Source organism: Toxorhynchites rutilus, chromosome 2, assembly GCF_029784135.1.
Source record: "Toxorhynchites rutilus septentrionalis strain SRP chromosome 2, ASM2978413v1, whole genome shotgun sequence".
Taxonomy (NCBI): Eukaryota; Metazoa; Arthropoda; class Insecta; order Diptera; family Culicidae; genus Toxorhynchites; species Toxorhynchites rutilus.
The window spans coordinates 1,882,849-1,900,283 of NC_073745.1; the positions used below are offsets into that span (position 1 = coordinate 1,882,849).

General features: G+C 39.9%; 1 protein-coding gene across 2 annotated transcripts; it reads left to right on the forward strand.

The window, feature by feature from the left end:
- The first annotated feature begins 4,202 nt into the window (after positions 1 to 4,202).
- LOC129769110 (transmembrane protein 145-like) lies at positions 4,203 to 7,932 on the forward strand. 2 transcript variants are annotated; one of them, XM_055771146.1, is made up of 7 exons: positions 4,203 to 4,438; positions 5,057 to 5,195; positions 5,294 to 5,449; positions 5,507 to 6,012; positions 6,065 to 6,189; positions 6,263 to 7,100; positions 7,166 to 7,932. In XM_055771146.1, the coding sequence occupies exons 2-7, from the start codon at positions 5,109 to 5,111 to the stop codon at positions 7,848 to 7,850; spliced, it is 2,397 nt and encodes a 798-aa protein (XP_055627121.1). In that variant the 5' UTR covers positions 4,203 to 4,438; positions 5,057 to 5,108; the 3' UTR covers positions 7,851 to 7,932. The 2 variants fall into 2 exon arrangements, with proteins under 2 accessions (XP_055627121.1, XP_055627120.1); XM_055771145.1 differs by lacking the exon at positions 4,203 to 4,438 and having other exon boundaries at positions 5,031 to 5,195.
- Positions 7,933 to 17,435: the final 9,503 nt, after the last annotated feature.

A 17,435-nucleotide genomic window follows, 5' to 3' on the forward strand; every position in this document is an offset into this window, starting at 1 on the left:
GAGAATGATCGTTACGGCAGCGGAGCGGGGATTTTTAAGCTGACTGGCTGGCTCGAGAATTACGCATGTGTGAGACTGCGACCAATGTTTCGTTCATTTTTTTCTTTTTCCTTTCCAATCGTGCTTCATTCTATTTCGCTGCTGCTCTGGTTGCCCGTTTTGGTCGGTACGATTTGAGGAGCACAAAATGGACCAATCAAAAATGGGCACATAGTGCATTTTGACAATGCTTGATATTTCACAATTATTCAATTATTTATCTCAAGAAAAATGAAATGTTATTCATTATGATAGATGCGTAGATATATTTCCTATCAATTGATGCAAAAACCTTTGCGATCTATTGAGAAATGCTTGAGTTATAAGCGTTCCAAATCTTGCATTTTTTCCTACTTGTTCAGTGCCTAGATTTCCATTTCACCCCCTATATCTTCCGGTTAGACGTAGTCCTACGTCAAAAAAGTGGCTCTTATATGGCTCGGAAACCAGGAATGATTAATCCTACTGCATATAATGTATCAGGTTATATCATATCGAATCATATGTATGAATTTTAACCGCTGTTGAATTAAATTTCAGATAACCGCGCGAGATAGTTGGTGGATGATAATCCAGACGACCGGAGTTCGAACCCACATCGGAGCAATTTTCACCAAACATCAATCTGTGCCATTTTAAACATTCATATTCCGCTCCCAACACAAGTCAATCAAACAATTTTTATTTCTACAAACAAATACTCATATATAAAAATGGCGATTCGTGAGGCTATAATGAACATTTTACGAAAATATTTTGCGCCATTTGTTTTTTTTTCTATGTCTGTAATAAATCGTATATGAGTATGGCAAAAGTCGTATTTGGTGCTTTGACAATTCATGAATATATTCATATTAGATCGCAATTCAATTTCAATATAATCGCTATTATAGCCGGTCAAAGTTGCATATTCATCCAAACAAATTCGGTAAGCATTTGTCATGTCATGATGTATACGCTTGTTATGCGATTTAATGTTTGCTGGGTTCCTTCTATATGGAGGCTTGTTGAAGTGGTTTTCATTCCAAAAACGGGGAAGCATGATTGAAACGATTTTTTCGAGGTTCAACTTGAAAGTTATCTTAAGAAATCACTTCAAGGTATGACAGATGTCTTTAGATTAAAAATAGGGATTCACACTGGATGTTCAAAAAATATCAATTTTGGAAATGTTTAGTTTTCAGATACATTGCTTCAACTCATCCCGTAGAGCGGGTTATGTTGGAACGCGTAATTTTCATGAGTTCAATATGTGGTTTTGCTTCTCGAACTATCTACTATCTATCTGATTTATGGAACACTGAATTAAAGGAATTACAAACAAGCAATTGGAAAAAAGGGTTTTGGTACACGTGAGATGTGGAGGAGTGGTCTGATAAATGCAAAATGGACACTACATACTAGGAATTCATATATATGAGTTACTACAAATTTTTTGATTTTACTCACACTCACATCCCTCTAAAACGACAAAAACAGCGTTTGGCGTTCGCATCAGGGATGCCAGAAGTAAAGACATGTCTCCATTTCTAGAATATTTAAAAATATGTGAAGATATTGATAGACTTTTGAAAATTGTTGGAAAAACTAATAAAAGCATACTATTTTATCGTGATTATCTTCAAATATTACTAAACGCAATCGAGGTTATTTGGTTTTGCAGGCTAGCGTGACACACACACGATTTTTTTTCTTGAAAACAAGAATATATACCATTCATGGGTTAAAAAATTAGAAGACACTTCCATATGCCCTGTGGCGTTATCATAAATTGCCACCCTAATTCGCATCATGGAAGGTAGAATGTCTACATCAATTGGAGATCAAGTATTTGTAAGCAAATTTCTATATCAGACTAGTATGCTCGTATGTTTCGATGTTATTTGACTACATGGTCCTAACCTTTATCTAACCATTTTTCTTTAAATTTTGTGATATTTCTTATTATTATTATTTCATATTACTCATATCACTTATCATTATAATATAAAATCATTATCAGGCACAGTATTCGTTCAAAATCATCGCTTGCAAGGAAGTATTGTTCTATGAAATAGAATATAATGAAAATCCACTAACATTTTCGGGCTGTTTTTGTGACCTGCCTATAGAGTAGTCGATATCTTCGCTAAATCATCAGTTTGGATGACTGTCCAAATATTTCAGGTGAGGTGAAAAGATATTTTGTTTAATTTCTGTGATTAGTTCGCATAGGAATAACAAAGTGGGCAGTGGTGGATAACGACATAAAATGTTATGTTTGCTCACATTCTGTTCTGGAAGGGACCCCATTTGTGGTTTTGACCCTGGAAAAATATGCCACGCCTACTAAACCAAGCCTCATTATGTGAAACGTTATGTGTTTCTTACAACGTTTTTGTATGTATGAGAAAATTTGAAATGCGACTCTCGGTGAATAGCTGAAGGTTGTTTCATACATGTACCTACTATCTCAATAATGATTTAAACAAATTCGCACAAAAAGAAAACATAAATCTATCCCATTTAGCATGATATGTGTGAGTGACCACTTTGTCTCCAATAGGTGACCACTCTACCTCCACGCCAAAGAAATGTTCGATTTTTCAACTTTAAAAAAAAATATTTTTTTTAAATTTTTATAGTAAAAACCGTGTGCTATCTTGAATGACAATAAGTTGAACTACAATATTCTTCCAAAAAAGGTGGTTGAAGCGGTATGTGGGCGCAGGTAATGGGCATATTCCTAAGGGTGACCACTATGCCCCCACTTCCCCTACTCTGCAATTGCGAAGCTCTAACAAAACGCAGACTTCAACATGTTGATAAGGCTATTCTGGAGCCCAAGGAGGTTTGGTTATATTGGCGATCAGGATAATGAATTTCCTCAGACAGATTATTCTTAATTGACATCTATCTCGCTATAGCTTTTAGGCTACTCCTTCATCAATAAGCAGTGGATAAGCTTGAAAAGTAGTAGAAAAAATGGGGCATACCACAATAATTCAAAACAATGGACAAAGTGGTTCACACCCAACAAGGGAAAAAAGTACATCATGTACAAAGCCGAGAGTGAGCGAGACGAACTTGTACCAAGTCACTGACTGAACTATTTTCTTCCAAGAAAATGATGTACACAGATGTAGAGTTGTATGATAAGAGAGCTTTTATGACCCATTTCTGGCTTTATATAATGCGACGATACCAATAATCACAGGAAATAGATGAATTCAATATAATCTGTAATATTCAAGCTGGTATTATTGAAGTTTATTGGATCCGATTTTATTCTAAGATTGATAGCATGCACTGAATACTATTTCTAAATAGACGATCGTATAAAAAATGCAATATCAAACATAGCCGTTTTGTCATTGTTCATAGTTCTCTTTGACTAACCCATGATCCCTGATGCTATTCTCCAACTGCATTCGATGGAGATTGTATAACTATTTGATAAGTGAACTGCAAATAGCAATCATTAGAACGATCGACATGTTCAACATATTAAAAACTGTGCAATTTGACGGTAACTACATGGATAGGACATGAAATCTGTTCGCTACTAACCATTCAACCACAACCAGGTCAATGCTAGTCTTCGCTTTTTAAAAGAAGGGGAATAGGCAAACATTTGTATTACATTTATTGTTCATTTTGAATATTTGGACAGTTAATATACTTTATTTAATTCATAGAACTATTGAATTCAATCCAATCTCCTGAGATATATAAGAGCTCTGTTGAAATGATGCTTATATGGTAGGTAAGTAAATATCTTCATAAATGAGAGTAGTCCAGTAACCTTTATTGTTTTGATCATACCAACGCAAACGTTATCAAATCACACCAGGAGCCAATGGTTATAGTACCAATTAGCATAGGGGAACCACGGGTAAGACGGACAGTGGGGGTATGGGGGTATATTTCAAAAGCCAGTATATTGAACTGTAAGAAACTGCTTTTATGTTTTGGAAAACATGAGTTTCCAAAGATACAATTGAAGTTTTCCTTAACATGTCCGTCGTACCCCCATCTCCCCTACGAAAAGTTTTGTTAGGAAAAAGTTGTGGCAGAAATCGGCGTGCGAGTGGAAATCACGAAATCAAATTCAATAGAGCGCTGTTAGTTGAAGTTTATACAACTATTTATAGTACATTTCATATCAATAACATAATCTAGGTTAACTCATATCGAATGACCAGGGTTCCGAAGACTCTACACTGAATTTGTGAATAGATATTAGAGAATTATAGTTACAACAACGTACGTGAATTAAAACGTACAAACTATTGTTTCTTCAGCTTTCAAGCGTCGTTTATAATTTGTTTGTTCTGACGATTGGATAACTGATTCACAGTATAAACACGAAACATTCATAAAAACGAAATAAAGGTTGTTCATAGCTATAGAACCGGATGTAAGTTTATCACTTCTTCACTAAATCAACGCCAATTTCGCATGATTTGGAGCAAGTTAATAATTCTCTCCCAGATTGATTTTCTCCCCATTAGTTCATTTAACAGTAGTTTCAGATTCTGAACCGGGCAGCCTGCTCAACAGATCAAAATCCAATCGAGGTTAATGGATTAATGGATGAAGGTAATCTGATTGAGAACAGACGTGTTGGCCGACACTTCACGCACTTACTAACTCAAGCGAAATTGTGGTTCTATAGATGAGAAATATCGTGTAGTTGTAGGAATATTTCCAATGTTAGTATTTATAACCTCATTATTTCCCTATAAAACACTTTTATAGTAACGGATGCTAAACAATCTTCTTCAAACTATTCTGTTTATAAAAACAAACATATGCAAATTACTGCCGAATCCAATGTAAACCTCCTTTCCTCGTCCATCCCCCGAACCCATTCGGTTCGTACCGACGGTCAATGCCGTCCTAGTTTCATTACACAAGGATAAATAATGCAACGTGTCCCTAACAACGGTTTCGCCGAAACAGGCAAACAAATCACTCCTTCCCATCAGTGGTCTAGCGAACTAAGTGAAGAGAGTATATTCAGTAATCTTTTTAGTGAATCGTGATTATTTGTCTTGATATTTAGCAATTTTTGATAGAGAAAAATTATGCGCACTTTAACTCTCCTCAGCCTGCTTTGGTTATCGAAAGGAATTGTAGCAAAGTATGTTGAGGGACACTTGAAAACGAGTGCTGTAAGTACCAAAAACTCGATTTGTGTCGATCGAATGTGATTTTTTCCACTGTTTCATTTGAATAAGTGATTGTCTATCGTTGTGGTTTTTATTTTAAGGATTGGGCATTCCTAGCGAGATTCTGCTTTCTGTCCAACCACGGGAGATATCAATACGAGATCGAGTATGAAAAACGCTACGGCGAGTTGAAACTTTTGCTCTACTATGACGACAAAACGCAATGGCCCGCAGTGTATAAAACCGATAACCCGTTGGTATGAGTGCACCTCGGAAACAAAGCTATGGTTACTAACGAAATTGTCTTCCCGTAGACTTGTAACGAGAAACTATCCGTTCTGAGTGTGGTGGATAATCAGATCGTTCCACTGTCACCCAGGAACCATGTTTACTCTGGCTGCACTCTGCTGACCCAAGGCTCGAAGGATGGCGGAAGTGTAGTGAAACGACCAGCTCCGCCAGATGGCAGTACCGGACGAACATCGCCTAAAGAGGATGATGATGGATTTACGTATGACCACTTCTTGAAAACAAGCACCACTGAAACGAGTGCAGCAACTGAGAGTTATGAGTTCAACATAACCGAGATTGATTTCTCGACAGTAGAAACTAATGGAAGCACCGTAGATGGGGGTGGTGTTGTGATTCAAACCATTAATAGTTTGGAAAACGGTACCGATTATAAGGTGTTTGTAGAGGAACTTTTTCAGGATTTCGAGGAAGGAATGAATAAGACCAGAATCAGGCGATCAGCGAAATTTGAAAATAAATTGATTGTTAGTTGTTCTAATCATGGAACGTTCACAAGTTCTCGACAAAGGTATGTCCTGCGGTGATAATTTGGATGCGTATTTAATTCATTACCATTCCAGGTGGTGGTATATTGCAATTTCTAACTGTGGTAGTAACAAAGGATTGGATGTTTGGTACAGATTCAAAATGACCAATGGTGCTCCAGGAGATTTCTGGAACGAACATTTTTCTGCCGATGAAATATGTGGGTATTCAAGGATGAAATCGTAATATTAATGAATGAGTTGATTCAATGCGTTTTCCATTTTGGTTTTCAGATATTCCACCCCTTCTGCTGGTAGAATCAATCGCCTATACCTTACTATTGCTTGCCGTGTTTCTTTGTGCGGTTGAACTGAAAACTCGTCATTTGTATCACTGTACCTACCGATTGTTCGCCCTGAGTGTGTTGTTACAGTGGTTTGGATTTCTGCTGCTAAGTGTTACTTGGGCTAAGTACGCCATTTCTGGAATCGGTCCTTTCACGACATTCGGAGGATTCTTCACCAGTGCAAGTGAGATAACATTCCTCCTTCTGTTGTTACTGATGGCCAAAGGATATACAATCACTCGTGCTCGTTTGAAGACGTGTGCCACGGTGAAGATTACCGTGTTCACAAATTTATACGTAATTGTTTACATTTCATTGTATTTGTATCAATTGGAAGCTTTTGACCCAGGAGAAGTATTAAATTTGTACGAGTCCCCAGCAGGATTTGGTCTCGCCGGACTTCGCTGTGTCAGTTGGTGTTTCTTCATCTACTCGTGTGCCGCCACTATTCGGAAGTTCACCGAGAAGGGACCCTTTTATTACCCTTTCAGTCTATTGGGTTCTATCTGGATAATGAGCGGTCCAATATTGACGGTCGTGGGTGTCAATGTGCTCGATCCTTGGGTGAGAGAAAGTGTTATGCATGGAGCTTTGGGTTTGGTGGCATTTTGTGGTCATTCCGTATTCCTATGGTTAACTTGGCCTTCAAGAGCGAACAAGAGTTTTCCGTACCATGTGAGAACCAATCATGTTGGCATTTCAACCATCGATGACGGGGCAAACTATCCTAGACATACATATGAACCAGCCCCGCCAGATGCTGGAATAATTATTCCACTATCAGGGTAATGTTTCGATAAAATACAATATGAACTGGAGACATATTTATTCTTGGTATTTTACATTTTAGGAACACTGCTACACTCAATGGAATATATGACCAATATTTACGCGAGCGGGATGTCTACAATAGTACGTCATCTCCAGTCAGCTATGTGTCATTTCCAGCAAGCGCTAAATCCGTCAACCAACCAAACCACTACCCTAACAATCATAGTTTTGCGAGACAACGGCCAGCAATCAGTGGAGACTCGACAGCGATTGAGGACAATCAACGCACTATCTACAGTCCACCCGATAGTGCCCCGCAAAGTTTGGCCATTAATCACAACACGCATGGCAATCGCAGCTACAACGGCAATGACGGAAACAATAACTATGGTAACGACACTTTGGTCGACTCGGGACATCCCTCACTGGATATATCAATTTCTGCGAGTCCACCGAAGGTTGATTCGACAGAGTCGCTGAATAACAGCTCAGGAAGTGTCGACAAAATTACCCGACCGTCATCGGGGACGGATAGCATTGTACCTTCTGCTCCACCCCTGCCTGAGGATCATCGAGGTAACAGTCCGAAAGTGGAGCCAAAACCTTTCAATCCATTCATCGTTGGCGCTTCGTTCGCGGCCGCAGCCGAGGAGAGACGAAAGCTGTCGAAAAAGATTATATTGCCTAGTTTGGAGGGGCAGCATACTGAAGGAACTGTTCCGAAGCACCTGTTCGCTGCCAAGAGGGAGGAGAGAGCTAGTTAAATCGGTTATGAAACAAAAAATAAAAATTTAAGTTTCTAAACCTTGCAACACGTGTGTTTTAATAGCATATATTTTCACCAGGTTAAGCACACGTATGAATAAATTTAGCAAACAATTAGTAAGTCATTTCTCATGAATTCGAATGTGGATATCACCATGTCAATAGTTTTCCTGAGGTTGAAGCAGTGTTCAAGAACTCGCATTTTTTTTCCAAAATTAAAAAAAAATTATGCTTGCTTTTGAACACTGCTCATAGATTTGAACATAGTCATAAACATCTAATTTTACAATAACTTTTTTAGATTTCCTTCTTATCGCTAGATGAGCTTTGTCGAAGCGTGATTGAAGTCGAATTGATTCAATATCCTATCGTGTAAGCCGATTCGATTACATTGAATCCAACAACTTTCATTCATAGCATGATTAACTACACAATGCTGATCTTTTTCAATTTCTAACTTGCCAACGAAATAATTTGGAGAAATTTGCGTTATCCGATTGCTGGAGACAACAACGAACCGGTTCGATGATGAATTCGCCTTTGAATCTGTAGAGTTGTTTGTAATCTCAAAATTGGTGAGTGAAGTATACGAGGTCTGTTCAAAAAGTTACGCGACTTTCGAATTTACGCGGGTTACGTATATTCGATTCTAGTTTTTTTTGTGGCTAAAGATAGGCAATATGCAAAAATCGAAGATAAAACAAAACACATGTAAGAAAAGCAGTGGTGGTGTGCTGTGGAATTTTTCAACAATTTTTTTGAATAGTATCTCGATTAGATTCATTTAAAATATTTTTATAATTTTAATGTTCATACTGCGATAGATCATGTCAGAAGTCTTCAAAAAAACTCTTTCGATAGAATGTCATTTCCAGTGATTCTATTGTCAAACAAGTTTCTTCAGATGTTATTTCATACATTGTTCGATTATGGGTTATTGATTCAGCTGTTCCAATACAACTGAACAGTGGAAGGAAGGTATTGTATTATAGTAACGTGACCAGACGTCCCGCATTTCAACAAAATGTCCCGCGTAAGATTACGTCCCGCGAAACGTCCCGCATTTGGCAAAAGAAACGAAAATGTCCCGCGATATCAGTATATTTCAATATCACAATTTGATCATGTTGATTTTCTTAAATGGATGAACCTCAAAAAAACTTTTATTTGGCAGACTATTTAAGAGCGCTTCTAATGCATCCTAAGACTAATACGTTGAGCTGGTTTCATCGCACCGACGGTGGGCTTTTTGTTTAGAGAGTGTCAACTGGATGCGACAGCAACAAAAATGGAAAATGATTTTTATAATAGTCCCCTATTGATCCGCAGGGACCAACCAGGGGTATGACTAAACCATCAAATCCCTCATATTGCCAGTGTACCCAATATTGCTGCGGTTCACTGACATTTTGGTTCTTTTTTTTTCCAAAATATATATTTTTATCAAGGCTCATATGGCGTTAGCCTCACGGGGCCGGGAGTTCAATACTTTGACAATTTTTCTTATTATCCATGTTAGTAATATGTAACCGATTACTCGCGGTTGGCTCGAGGTTAGTATTACAAGTGTTTTCGTAATTCGGATGTTGCTGTCTCCAATGCTCTGTACGTGTGCCCGACACGGGATACTTCCTTTTGGGATGCAGCTGACCCTTAATCAGCAACGCCCCCCTAGTCTGTACCTCATATCTAGCGTGGTGCGTCTTTCTCGACTCGAGGAATCCAGGATAGATATTTTGGTTCTGTCAATTACTGTTGGTTACAGCTCGGTCCGGTTATATAGTCGAATAGTGGCTAACTTTAAACTCCATGTTAAATGTGAACACCTCCACCTCCAAACCGAAATATGAAAATCGCTCATGCAGTTAGGAATAAAGCAGCACTATCTCCGTGATTTCAACGATTTCTATCCTCGCAAATGATATGTTGGTAAACACGCCATATTGATTTTGATTTTGGGTATATTCAATTGATGTCTAGCCCCTGGGACCAACGCGAGCCAGACGAAAAGATCATCGTTGGTCCCCTAGCTCGGTCAGGGCTTAACGTTTTAAATAAGCCGGAAGAACTAGTGTATACTCGACAGGAAGAGGGAAGGTTGTTTGATGAAGTATCGTGAATGAAGCGCTGGGCGGTCTTACGGAAGTTGGCCGGACCTCAACCATGGCCGATGAAAAGATGTATGTCGGCGCGCTTTCTTTTACATTTTCGTGGCTTTGGTGGTCGACTGTCTCTCCATTTTGGCCATTTGCCCAAAAGTTTTAAACGGTCGCAGCTGGGAAGTGTTGAGAAGGTTGACGGTCTTCGCGATAATGTTTATCTCCAGCCGTTCCATCCTCTAGTGATCTTTTGGCATAATGGGTTGATCCCAGGTTCGGCATAAAGAACACAACCACCTTCGCAACTTCCGGCAATAACTTCGTACTATATATCTCCCCGTTCACCATATGACTCGAAAGAAGAGCGGCTTGGACATTCCTTTCACATCTGTCAGAGAAGGACCTTCTTCGAGAACTTGATGTGGATGATATATTCGAAGTCATCGCTTACTTGGAGAACGTAAAGATCCCGATCCCCTGCCATTCGTTAGCTTCAAGTACGTCTCGTCTTTCATTATAAGCACGGAAACTTCTATCGCCGGAAAGAAGTTTTTCACCAGCACCTCAAGCTACTCCTTCTGAGTGATTGCCTGCTGCTCAGATACGGCCGGTCTCGTCTGACGCTTCCACATAAAAATGTCCAGTTTGGCCAGATTCTCCTTCATCGTTTGGCCGGTTGCTTCGATCTCCCGGCTTAAGGAGCAGCAGGGAGATGATGTTGTGAATACTAGATCAGCTATATCTGGCGGACACAAAGTGCCTCAGGATGTCCAACTCCTTCGCTGTGGGGTGGAGCTTGCAGTATGAAAAAATCATCAAGCTGCTTGACAGTGCTGCTGCGAATCAACAGCCTTGAATCATTTTTGTAGTAGGCTTAATAAACGTAAGATTTGAGAAAAATTTGTACCATTAAATTATCTTTCATCGTCATCCGAAATTAGTCCACTTTTTTTGAATGCATACGTTAACACTAAAATCGATGAAAAATGGAATGGAATTCTCGAGCATTCCATTCGGTAATATTCGTAATTTTTTTTTCAAAGAAAATTGTAGAATTCGAATCGTGCTTGCCAGGCGTAAATGCTCTGATTGGGCGAGTGATTTTCAGGCGTATACAAAATCTAAACCACCGAAAAATCACAACTGAGTGCCGATACTTAGAAATAAATAATACATATCACTCGCTAATCTATCGTATATGTTCACATAACGTATATACATAACGTTTTGTTATTTGTGTCCCGCGTTAGACCTCTGACCATCTGGTCACTTTAATTATAGAGACTTTAAACTTTTGCAGTTCATTCGTCTCTAGCCTTGAGAAAGGCCCTTTGAAAACTCTACTCTACTCTACTCCAGCGCTACCACCTCCACCCTCTTGCCTTGAGAAAGGCACTCGATCCCTCGCCGTCCAGCTCATCCAGCAACGATGTTGTCCAGTCGGTGTCCACACAAAGAATGTGAACAGTGGTACGGAAGAAATATACTCATAAAGGGAGACCCCAGTCAGGAAGGTAGAAAAAATCCAATTTTTTATTTTTGCATTTTTGGGAATCTTATGCCCTCAGGAATGTTGTCCTAAAAGGATTTTTCGATATTTGATTAGATTTAGAAAGTTAGGAAAAGTTAGCCGTCCTGCACAAATTACGTAAAGCGAGTAGGGGGGAGGGGAGATCGAGGTTGCGTTACTTAATATGACAAAGGGGGGGCGGTGGGTGCTTAGCCGTGATCGTTACGTAACAAAATTTCGTTTCTATTCCTAAATAAACTCACGGGCCCCTTTATGCTTGAGCAGCTGGCTTTGATTCTTTGACCGAATGAGATGTGTTTCCTGAACCAAGATAATAAAGCACGTGTTTAAATGGGTTTAACAGTAGCCAGCAAGCAAGCACCGATAGATCGAACAGGGTTACCATATCTACATAATAATCTGTATTTCTACAGATTGTTTAGACTTTTTTAAACCAAGAATCTGTAGATACATATTACAATGTTTTCGGGTATCATACAGAATTTACAGATTTTTTTCAAAATGACGTTGCAATAATGACTTGAGATTAGTAATATTTTTTCTCATCTCACCTAATTCATTTATATAGTGTTACGATAAATTACGTTTATCTTTTTCTTACAAAGAGAATGTAAATTCCAAAAGTGCACTCATACTGTCGTGAAAACTCATTTTCTTCGAATGTTTATTTTTCAAATGAATTGAAAATGCACAGCCTCAAGCGAAAAGAAGGAATTAAATCAGTTCAGGAAATATTGAAGCTCGAACCATTGAAAATGCCGAATTCGCCCGCTCTCGCCGGAATTCGTCGTTAAACATAACCGAAACAGATTCAACTACGACTAGAATCCTATTTTACCGTTTTTTAACTATGTTTTGCTATTGATTGTTGAATTGAGCAAAACAAACTTGTTGATCACAGCGACAATGAAACAACATTCGATGAACTTCTATCTCTACGTGGTTTATTTCAATGAACAGAAGTTATAAAATTCCTGTGTATAAATTAAGATAGTTAAGCTAGGCTAATTAATCATAATTTCAAATTTACTTTTAGTGTTTTTCGCTGTATTAACCTTGTATACAAATGTGCGTTTTGTGATTTTGTGAGTGGTTTCGGTACAGAAGAACTTGTTTGTATATCTGTTTAGTTGTAGGAATATATCATAAATTACGTTTAGGATTATGCTTTAGTTTTAAGTTATTTTCTCACCTATTTTTCCGAAATGCAGAAAAGATGGCGGTATGCTAGTATCAACACTAGAGTTGATAGATTTTAGATTGCTATTTTGAAGTTTAAGTTCATTCATAGGTTAATAATCAAACTTATTTACTATTTCGCATATTTCTCTTAGTATAGCAAATAAGATAGATAATAAGATAAATTGTATATATTTTCACTAGTTTTAAGAAGTAGTTTCAATGTAGTTTAAGGAGTTAGCTATTTCGATTGTTTCCTGATGTTTTTTGACTTTCTTTGTGTTTTTATATGTGTTTGTAAATCAGGCTTCATTGCACAATAGTCGCGTGAGATCCCTCGCATGTGAATGGGTGTGGTACTTTCAGCGGTCGATAGTGTAGATTGGCGTAGGGTGCAGCCGGAGCACTTTCCGACGTGGCGTAAATAACAAAACTGAAACACCTGTATTCACTCAGATTAATTCGGACACCAGAACACTCTATTTCCCTTTCTTGAGTAATATATGCCAAGAATAACACATCAAATCTGATGTTCCAGGACCAGACCTTGAAGATTTAGAAAAGCATTTGAAGATGTCTACGTAGGAATTGAAGATATAGAAATAGAAACTACTGAACCGGGCGAAAACAAAACAATGGCTTTGAGGACCATCTGCTGAACCATCAAATGGTTGGACGACTAAAGTTTGAATAAAAAATAGAAATTTAAATAAAAACATACCCGATTACATTGTTTGGAGTGAAAAATTCCTGTCCTGTCTATAACCTAACCATTAGCTATATAAAAACATTATGTGCCCTTCTCAAGCGTTGACAGTTCTCCAGTTTAGCCTTATTATCCTAGCTTTTAATTAATTACTAGCATTATATTTTTGTGTGTACGTTGCCCAATGTGAACAAGCATCTCACTTTTTGTAAAAGATGCCCAATACGCAAACTCGATTGATGCGAAGGAATCAACCATGTGAATCTGGATGGGCACTTTACTGGGCTGAAGTAAGAAAAAGTGTCGAGTGAATTACCCTTGTTCCTGGAACAAACTGAATTAACTGCCTTCGCACTAATTCCCTACGGAACGAGCCACGAACGGAAGCTAACCAGTGTTATTCCTTTCAACAAATTGAACTGACTGCCTTCGCACTAATTCCGTACGGAACGATCAACGAACGGGAAGGAAGGAAGGTATTGTATTATAGAGACTTTAAACTTTTGCAGTTCATTCGTCTCTAGCCTTGAGAAAGGCCCTTTGAAAACTCTACTCTACTCTACTCCAGCGCTACCACCTCCGCCCTCTTGCCTTGAGAAAGGCACTCGATCCCTCGCCGTCCAGCTCGTCCAGCAACGATGTTGTCCAGTCGGTGTCCACACAAAGAATGGTGAACGAACGGGTAATCGGTTATCGGTAATGAATTAGAGAGACTTTAAACTCTGAGAGTTCATTCGTCTCTTGCCCTTGAGGGCGGGAAATTTGATAGAAAGGAAAACTAAGAAAAAATTACTGCAAAATTCATTATTCTCGCTCGACCCAGTACTAGCAACCGCTATGGATGTATGTCGTGTTGCCGCACCCTACACGGCTCTGGGGTCAAAAACACAACCAAACAAATGGAGCAGGGAAAAAGCCCCTTTTAGTGTGCTTGACGAGCTCGCTTCTAAAAAGGGCGTAAAAAACCTGCTCATCTTTTGCTGAAATTAGAAGAGAAAACAAACGTAGTTTTATCAGTATAGGTAGATTTAATAATTTGACATTAGATCTGATCGAATAAACCTGTATCCTTTAGGAACTCGATGGTCCTTTTTTGCTCGACGGCGTCGTCCGATAGTGCTGTCCTTATGGTGTCTGCAGCCTGAAACTTTATTCTTGAAGCATTAAATTTAGGGCATGTGATTAATATGTGTTCCACCGTGAGTCTTACATGGCACGACTCACATAGTGTTGGTTCCAATCTACGCATGATAAATTTGTGTGTTAAAGATGTATGCCCGATACGTAAACGTGTCAGACATACTTGAGTAGATCGGAGAATACTATCCTTCCAGGGAAGGGTAGTATTCTTGATCCTTCTTAAGAAGAGGTCCGGGAAAAAAACCAACTGTTCTCCCAGCTCAATCTGAGGGATTGCATGACCCATTTGATGGTGTCATTTGCTGGGTGGGAGGTGGTCCATAGTTCGGAGAGCCTACCCTCCTTGGCGAGACGATCAGCCTGTTTATTACCCTGGATTCCGCAGTGCCCTGGGACCCAGCAGAAAGTGATGTCCTTCCCTGTAATTTTTTCCTCAATGCTTTGAATCCAAGGGTGTTTACTATCGTCGCTTTGTAGCGCCCGTAATGCACTATAGGAATCCGAGAAGATCACCACTTTACTGTCGTTATCACAAGGAGAGCGACAAGGAGAGCGGCAATTTCGGCGGAGTATACCGAACATATGGAAGGCAGTTGGAATTTTAGCTCCGTGTTATTGGCAAAAACTCCAAACCCTGTTAGGTTTCCATCAAAAGACCCATCTGTGAAGATTTTGTGGTGGGTGTGATACTTGTTATGTAGGTGGTTATTAAAACAGGCCGTGACAATGCTGCTGGCTTCCCCAGCCCTAACAGCATTTTTGATTGACCAGTCTATCTTTGGCGGATGTGCATGCCATGGGCGTTGACCGACTCTGCTTAATGGGGCAATAGTCGGGAGGGTGACTTGGTTAATATTTTGCAGTCAAATGTTGGCTCTGGAGTAATTGGATAGAAGATCCGGGTATTTCTCGGACGTCCGGATGGCTTTAGTGGCTAGGATATTTGTGAGGAAGTGTTCGAAAGGAACTACGCCAGCCTCCACAAGCAGAGCGTTTATTGGGCTGGTCTGAAGGGCTCCTGATGCATATCTAATCACATTATGGTAGACAGGTAATTCAAGTGAGCCCAAGAGGCACGGCTGAAAAGTTCGATGCCGTAACGAATTTTAGAGAAGATAATGCTTTTGCCTATGTTGCAGATGGTTTTACGAGAACTCAAGCGGCATCGGCCACCTAAAGCTTTCACCAGCCGCAGGCGGCACTTCATACTAGCTTTAGCATTTCTGAGGTTATGTCCGAAGGATAGTTTACTGTCAACTAGCACTCCAAAAATTCGGGCTGAGCTGACTCTCTTAATAGGCCTGCCATTGATTAGACATGTTCTAAACCTTTTCCTATGACCTTTACATTTGCAGCAGTGCATTATATTGGACTTCTCTGCAGAAAACTTAAACCCAATGGAATTTGCCCAGTTACTAACAGCCGAGATTCCTTCCTGCAGTCTTCTGCGGGCCATTTCTGGGAAAACATTTCTTGCCATCAGCAGTAGATCGTCTGCATAGGCCAGTACCTCGGTGTTTTTAGGGATAACCTCTAGAACCGACTGCATAGCAACGAGGAAGAGGGAAACTGATAGAACCGAACCTTGTGGTACTCCGTTTTCTAGGCAACGGTGATCCGAAAGTACTCCTCCGAAGTAAACTTGAAAACCTCGATTGGTGAGGAAACAGCGAAGAATGTTGAAGAGGGAGCCTTCAAAACCCCATCGGTGGAGTTGATCGATAATGTTATGGCGCCATGTGGTATCGTAGGCTTTGGCTAGATCAAGGGAAGCGATTTCGCTGTGTTGGCCCCTTTTCGATAGTTTCTTGAAGGAAATGATCGAGTTGACTGAAGTAGGTGCCCGTACCTTTACCTCGGCGGAAGCCATGCTGTCTGGGGTCTAATAGTTGGCATTCTTCAAGGGCCGTCCTAAGTCTTCGATTGATCATTCTTTCGAAGACTTTCCCTAAGCAGTTGAGAAGGGTTATGGGACGGAAGTTGTTCGCGGTCCGTTTACTCTCCTTCACCTTTGGGATAGGTATTACCAAGCCCGTTTTCCATGTATTTGGGAAATAGCTGTTAGCCCAACATTCGTTGTATATCTGAAGGAGTAGAATTTTTGCATGAAGAGGTAGATGCTTGATCATCGGATATTCGATTCCGTCTGGGCCAGCTGATTTGCTTTTGGATATTTTTATTGCCCATAACAACTCGTCCAAAGAGAATTTATCGTTTGATTTGTGGACCTGTTCCGAAGCAGGAGGAAAAACTTTAAGTTCCGCCTCCGCCTTAATAGCCTTGAATTCGTTAGTGTAGTTGGAGGTGGCTGAAATAGTGGCAAAGTGTTCGGCTAGGTGGTCGGCTATGATGCCTGGATCTTCGGTGAAGGTGCCATTAATCTCGAAGGAATAGCAATTTGAAGCTTTCTTGCCACTAAGAGAGTTGACCTTGTTCCAAAGTTCAGATGACGAAGTATTAGGGTTGATGCCATCAAGAAATTCCATCCAACTGTTTTGCTTGGCTTCGGTTATTACCTTCCTGGCTAGAGCTCTAGCCGTTTGGAAGTTGGTTAGGGCAATCATTTTGCAAGCGCTTCCATCAGGAAGGCGTCGTAGGAGGAATTTTCTTCTCCTTTTGATGGCCTGTGCAACTGCATCGTTCCACCATGGGACAGCCTTTCGGCCGGGTTTCCCACTGGTACGGTGGATATTTTGTTCAGCCGCCAAAACGATTGCGTGGGTAAATTCTTCCACGGAGCAGCTTTCATGTTCAGAAAGTAAACTGTTGATTGTGGATTCGAAGCCTTCCCAGTCGGCCGACTGGTATATCCACTTCCTGCGCAAACGATTGTTTGGGTTTCTTGACAGGGTTCGGATGTGGATGGGGAAATGATCAGTACCTCTGAGGTCACTATCAACGGTCCAGCTCAACCTGGGGGCGAGATCCC

Bases quoted from the DNA above. Each gene is read 5' to 3' on its own strand.
- LOC129769110 (XM_055771146.1), top strand. From the start codon at position 5,109: ATGCGCACTTTAACTCTCCTCAGCCTGCTTTGGTTATCGAAAGGAATT. The intron at 5,196-5,293 runs GTAAGTACCAAA...TTTTATTTTAAG, and splicing joins GACACTTGAAAACGAGTGCT to GATTGGGCATTCCTAGCGAG. The intron at 6,013-6,064 runs GTATGTCCTGCG...TTACCATTCCAG, and splicing joins TTCACAAGTTCTCGACAAAG to GTGGTGGTATATTGCAATTT.